Below are 7008 nucleotides of genomic sequence, written 5' to 3'. Positions count from 1 at the left end.
TTTTTTTGAAATTAACTTTTTGTTTTTATTACAAGCCTAAACGCAACGATAAATTTCAGCCCACCGTTGTATAACGTTCATATATCACCATTAACTGAAAAAATAGTTTTACTAGGATAAGTTCAATTTATTTATTTCAATAAATCAACTTTGAAATTTATTTTCATCATAATTAATTAGACTTAATTTACACACATTAAAATTTAATTACACATACAGTACACATATAGTTTTACACATCCGTTGATACATTTTTTTAATTGAAGATATACATAATTTGCATTTGTCAATAATTCACTGGTTAGCATAGCACATTGTGATCACTAATACACTCATAGTCACACACAGTGTAGTGGATCATAGCCGCTTTCTGTTTTATTAATTTATTTTTGTTTTATTTGCCCTTTCTTTCCTACTGTATTTTCTGTACATCATTTCTTCATTCTGGGTTTGTTATACATTCTGTTGTTGTTGCTTTCTGTCACCATGAGTGACGAAGAAGCCCCCATGTCCGAGGAGAAGCTTGGTGCAGTTGGTGGTGATATGTCATACCCATCTGAAGCTGAAATGTTACAGTTACTGTCCAGCAAGTATAATATTACACCTAAGCTTGCCCCACCCATTTTTGATTTTAAGCCCAAACCTCTTTCAGGTTCTAATGTCAAGCCAAAGCCCCAACCATTGATGTCCCTTTTGACCCAACCTTCCACGCCCCCATCTCATTTTGCTTTTACACCTTCTTCTATGGCGACTAAGGCACCGAAGATCCCACCGTTCTCGGGTGATGATCCTACGCCTAAGTCAGAGATCAATTTTTATGAGTGGCGCCATGAGGTGCGGTGTCTGAGGAAAGACGCTTCTTTGTCTTCTTCCTTAGTGCTGCAAGCTATCAGGTCTTCATTACGGGGTACAGCTCGTCGTTTACTAGTTTCACTTGGTGAAAATATTACAGTAGACACGGTACTCCGGAAGCTTGAAGTGAATTATGGCGAACCTTCTCAAAAGTCTTTATCTATGAAGGAGTTTTTCAATTTGGCTCAAAGACCAGATGAGTCTGTCACATCTTTTGGTTGTCGGCTCGAGTCGGCTTTGACGCAAGCTTTTGACAGCGGCCGCATCCCATTGACAAATCGTAACGAACTGCTTTGCGAAAGACTATGGTCTGGTTTGCGCACAGAGATGTTGCGCACAAACACACGCCACAAGTTAGACGCAGCAGCAGATTATGACGCGTTTCTCCGGGATGTCAGGCAGGTTGATAAAGAGCTGTCCCTTTCTTTACCAAAGTCCAAATCCCCCCATGCTTCTAGCCAACAGCAATCTATGCCCCCCAGTTCTCAGCACCCCAACTTTGATAAGAAGCTTTCTGACTTAGAGCAACGGCTCAATTCCCGGATATCTTCTGTCCAGTCTGGTGTTGATAAAAAGTTTTCCACTATTTTACAGCGCCTAGACACTCTCACACTTCCGCCTAATGTTAGTGTACCCCCACCCCAATACATTCCTCCTTTGTTTTCCCCTTCCCAGGCGGCACCTCCCAGACCGCATGGTTACGGCCCTCCGACACCCAATGTATACTCTGGTGGTAACCGTGGTTCCCGGCGTGGTAGAGGTGGTGGCCGCCATTCTTCTTTTGGTCAGTCCCCTAGTCACCCAAACTTTTAGCCGCCCCTGCCAGTGGCCACCCAGGGGTTGGCGCCGTTTTCGGCCAGTCTGTTAGTGTTTCTGATATTGTTGGTGCGTCCAATACATCCAATGTTGTCGTTGATTCAGTTCCTACTATAGGTCTGATAGACAGTGGTTCCATGGTCACTACTATTAGTGATACTTTCTTTAGGTCTTTGCCTAGTAAGCCTCCTTTGAAGGAATTGTCTGATTTGAATATCGACATAAATGTTACTGTTGCCAATGGTAACAAACTTGCCATTTTTGGGTATATTGAAATCACTCTGGCTGTTCCTGATTTGAATTTTGAACTTGATGTTCCAGTACTTGTAGTTCCCGACACTGGCAGTCATCCGGTGATTGTGGGCACCAATATCATTAGACGTTGTAAGTCAGCGTCTGTGGCACCCGCCCGTCCATTGCCTGATTCTTGGCAATCAGCCTTTGATGCCCTAGTCTGTGAACCTATTACAGTAAAGTCTACTAATGAGCATACTGTAGAACTTGGTCCTTATGAGTCTGTTACCCTTAACGGAATTGCCAGAGGTCTTAAACATGATGTTCAGAAGATTGTTACTGAGAACATTTCTCCTGATAGCCCATACCTTGTTAGACCCCATGTTTTGAAGGCCCCTCACCATGGTAATTATGTCAAGGTCCCTGTTAGGTTGTGCAACATGACTGCCAAACCCGTCCTCATCCGGCCAAAGTCAGACATATGTGTTGTAGACGAGGTCAAGGTCGTTGATAATCTTGCTTCTTCACTTCCTCCTTCCTCTTCTTCTAGTCTTGACCCAGTTGACGATCTTGGTGTCAAAATCGATATCGATAACTTGTCACCAGATCAGATTCTGCGGGTTCGCCAAGTACTTGGTAATTGGCGTCATATCTTTTCTACCGGCCCTACTGATCTTGGCTGTTCCAATATCGTCAAACATAAGATAGTTCTTACCAATGACACGCCCTTTAAACAACCATACCGCAAGATTCCACCAGGAATGTATGAGGAGGTACGTCAACATCTTAAAGATATGGTTGACTGCGGTGCGATTCGCGAAAGTGATAGCCCGTACTCCTCTAATGTAGTTCTTGTGCGAAAGAAAGACGGCTCATTGCGTTTTTGTCTGGATTTCCGTATGTTGAATTCCAGGACACGTAAGGACGCCTATATGCTGCCAAGGTTCGATGATACCGTCGACACTTTGGTAGGTTCCAAGTTCTTCTCCAAACTAGACTTACGCTCAGGTTACTGACAAGTCGAAATGGAAGAAGAAGACAAGCACAAGACCGCATTTTCTGTAGGCAATCTTGGCTTCTTTGAGTGCAACCAAATGCCTTTCGGTCTGACGAACAGTGGCGCTACATTTCAGCGTCTTATGGAGAAATGTATGGGCGATTTAAACCTCAGAGAATGTCTTGTTTTCATTGACGATATCCTTATCTTCTCTGACTCTTTCGAAGAACATTTGTCCCGTCTCCAATCTGTTTTTCAACGCCTCCATTCTCATGGTCTTAAACTAAAAGGATCAAAATGCGAGTTCTTTAAGTCGTCAGTTACCTACCTTGGCCATGTTATCTCGGCCAATGGTATTTCCACTGACCCGGACAAGACATCTGCAATTTCTGATTGGCCCGTCCCTAAGAATGTCCAGGAGTTGCGTAGTTTTTTAGGGACTGCTGGTTTCTACCGTAGGTTTATACAGGGTTACTCTAAGATAGCCCATCCCCTTAACCAACTCCTCGAAGGGCACGGTTCCACCAAGTCTTCTAAGAAGTCTAGGAAATCTAAAAGAAATTTCCCATCCCCGTGGTCCTGGTCCGACGCCCAGCAACATTCTTTTGATCTTTTAAAGACTAAACTTACTTCTTCTCCCGTCCTAGCTTTCGCTGACTTCAGTAAACCCTTCATCGTCCATACAGACGCGTGTGGGACCGGTTTAGGCGCAGTTCTTTTACAGGAGCAGGAAGGCGAGGAGAAGGTGATTGCTTATGCGAGCCGAGGTCTTCGGGCAGGTGAGCGGAATTACCCTGCTCATAAGCTAGAATTCCTCGCACTCAAATGGGCTGTCACCGACAAGTTCCACGACTATTTGTTTGGTAACACCTTCACTGTTTTCACGGACAACAATCCATTGACCTATGTTTTGGCGTCTGCGAAGCTTGACGCGACAGGTCACCGCTGGGTGGCGGCCTTGTCTGCGTACAACTTCGATATTGTTTACAAGTCCGGCAAATCTAATAACGACTGTGATGGTTTGAGTCGTAAGCCACAGATGTTTTCTGAAGCTGTCAAAGCTATTTGTCTGGCAGCTACTACTTCTTTTGCTGCTGTTGAGAGTCTTTCTTGTGATAGTGATGCAGTCCTTGGAGATGATATTTTTTCAGATACTGTCCCAGTTAATCCTGTCGATTGGGTGCAGGAGCAGGCCAAGGATGCTGATGTTTCCAGAGTTGTTTCCATCCTGCGGTCCGGTTCTCGGCCGAGGGGGGAGGAGTTATCTCGAGAAGTCCGTTGTCTACTCCGTGATCTTTCATCTCTTTCTCTTGATAATGGTATACTTTACAGAACCGCTACCGTGGATGGTGAGCAGGTCCGTCAGTTAGTTGTTCCTGCTGCTTACAGGTCTGTTGCTTTTCGTGGTATCCACCATGATGTCGGTCATCCTGGCGTCGACAAGACTCTATGGCTCGCCCGCCAACGCTTCTTTTGGCCTGGTATGGAATCCTTTATTAAGGATCATGTTTCTTCCTGTCTATCTTGTGTCTGTAGGAAGATGCCTGTGGTACCGCGCGCAGAACTCGTACCCATCAACACCACACGACCGATGCAGCTTGTATGCATGGATTTCTTGAAGCTCGAGAGGTCCAAGGGTGGGTACGAGGATGTCCTTGTCATAACGGACCACTTCACTCGTTATGCAAAGGAGATTCCATGTCGCAACCAAAAAGCGACTACCACCGCCAAGGCCCTATATGAGCACTTTATTGTGCATTACAGTTTTCCCGAGCAATTGCATTCTGATCAAGGGCGTAATTTTGAGTCCAAGGTTATTAAAGAGTTATGTACTATTGCGAATGTCCGCAAAACGCGCACTACACCTTTTCACCCTATGGGTAATCCTTCTGCGGAACGTTTCAACCGCACTCTTTTACGTATGCTTGGCACGCTTAACGATGATCTTTAAGCCAACTGGAAAGATTACCTTCCAGCCCTTGTTCAAGCTTACAACGCAACTAAAAGTTCTTCTACAGGTTTCTCCCCACATTTCCTGATGTTCGGCTGGCATCCCCGTTTGTCCGTTGACGCTTTTATGGGCACCAGTCCGGGTAACCTTGCTGACTCTAATTATTCCACCTACGCCGCAAGGTTACAGAAACGTATGCACTATGCATACAAGGTTGCCAGAGAAGCCGCACAAAAGCGAGCCAGCCAGAACAAGGCCCACTATGACCGTCGTGTTCACGAGAATAAGCTTGTCGTTGGTGATATCGTTTTGGTCAGGAATGTCAACCTCCAGGGAAGGCAGAAGCTCGCCATCCGATGGGAACGTAGCCCCTACGTTATCGTAGACGTTCCGTACGATGGTCAGCCGGTGTACAAGGTTCGCCTGGAGTCCGGCAACGGACCTGTAAGAACATTACACCGGAACATGCTTCTCCCTTTTCAGTCAATTCCCACTGACGAGGAGTCACCTGCACCTCAACCTGTCCCAAAAGCCAGACCGAGGACCAGAGCAGCCCCTGTTGACAATGAGTATGATGGCGACACTAGCTCGGATGAGTCAAGTTCCTCCGCTGTCTATATCATCCCGCAGCGTCGATGTCTCCGTCGTTTCAGTTCTTCTCAACCGCCCACACGCGTCAATTCTTTAGCCCCGTCCTCTCCTGTCCAAACCCCTCATAGTGACGCTCCACCTACGCCCAGTCCTGTCCCGTCCTTACGTACTCCTGATCCAAGTATTTCTAGACTTAGTCCTAGTCCTGTTACTCCCATACCCGTGCCCAGGCCGCGACGTACTAAACGTCCACCTGATAGGTATGGCGAGTGGGCTTATCAGCAAACAGCTGAATTCTTTGTTTGAGACTAAGTAGATTGAGTAGGCTTATGTATGAGTTGTACTGCTCTCATTATAGCATTTCAGGTAGTTTTTCACAACAATATTAGTAGTTTTATTATTATAGCGCAGTGTACTATGGTTTTACCCATTGTAATATTCATATTGCGTTACAGGCATTTTCATTGCGAAGCGACTGCTGCCCTTTGTGACATATATGTATTAACAGTTGTATCTGTTTGAGATATACTCTATTGTATTTGCCACATCCTTTGTCTCATGTTTTATAAACAATACTTAAGCCTTTGCTATACATTATGAGATTTTATTTTTCTCGTAATATTATTTGAATACAATATCGTTGACACTTAATATTGATATCTATCATATTTCATTTCCTTGAGATAAAGTTATTTACTCTCTTTACCCGGAAAGTATGTTTCCTGAATGTAGGGTACATTCCAACTAGGAGGGGGAGTATGTAGCATGGTGCATATTTCAGTATTTTATTAGTTTGTGTGTTTGGTATGGTTCTATATCGTATATCGTTTTGTATTGTTTGTGTATCGTCGTGTTTAGTGTTGTGCTACGTAGTTATTGTCCTCTGTGCGTTACTGTCCGTCTATGTCCGTCAATGTCCGTCTATGTCCGAGTGCGTCAGAGCGTGAATACTGGTTATGCGAGTTTGTCTAAATTTATAGAGTGATTGATTGGTTCATAATGCCTTTTCCCCTTTTTCCCGCTTCATTGCACACGCCCTTATTTATATATACACATATATCATTCCGTTCTGAATCATCATCGACGCAAGTCAAGATTTCAATTGTAACAGATGTTACTATATTCTTACTTATTTAATATTCGCTCTTATCTTTGAGCTCAAATATTCATTCATATTTAATTATTATTTAGACGTGCCTGGTAAGTTTATTGCTCATAGTTCTTAGAATGTTTTATGTATTTAACCGCGAAGTCTCCCTTGATATATTTACCGATCACTGTCCATTGTCTTTGTATTTGGTGTTATTAATAATATGATTATGTTAGCATATACTTTTATATGTTTTATTATATGTTTTAGGCTTCGTTCGACTACGTATAAATAAATAATATTCGAACTCCGAAGTTGAGTGGTTTTGTCTTGGCACACCCACACTACAAATATGTTAATCTATAGCATATCTTGTATTCCTTCCCCTTCAACACGTTTTCATAATTTCAAGTCATGCTCTTGACAATGAAGATATCAGCTTGGTGTGTGGTAGACATGTATCATTGGCGTTGTAAG

The 7008-nt window shown here is 43.7% G+C and overlaps 1 protein-coding gene across 1 annotated transcript; it reads left to right on the top strand.

The window, feature by feature from the left end:
- Positions 1 to 1805: 1805 nt before the first annotated feature.
- Positions 1806 to 2918, top strand: LOC128215224 (uncharacterized). The gene has a single exon (XM_052921931.1). It carries the CDS (start codon positions 1806 to 1808, stop codon positions 2916 to 2918), a length of 1113 nt encoding a protein of 370 aa, XP_052777891.1.
- Positions 2919 to 7008: the final 4090 nt, after the last annotated feature.

This window comes from Mya arenaria, chromosome 13 (genome assembly GCF_026914265.1).
Source record: "Mya arenaria isolate MELC-2E11 chromosome 13, ASM2691426v1".
Lineage (NCBI taxonomy): Eukaryota > Metazoa > Mollusca > Bivalvia > Myida > Myidae > Mya > Mya arenaria.
This window is presented reverse-complemented; position numbering and strand designations above follow the sequence as displayed.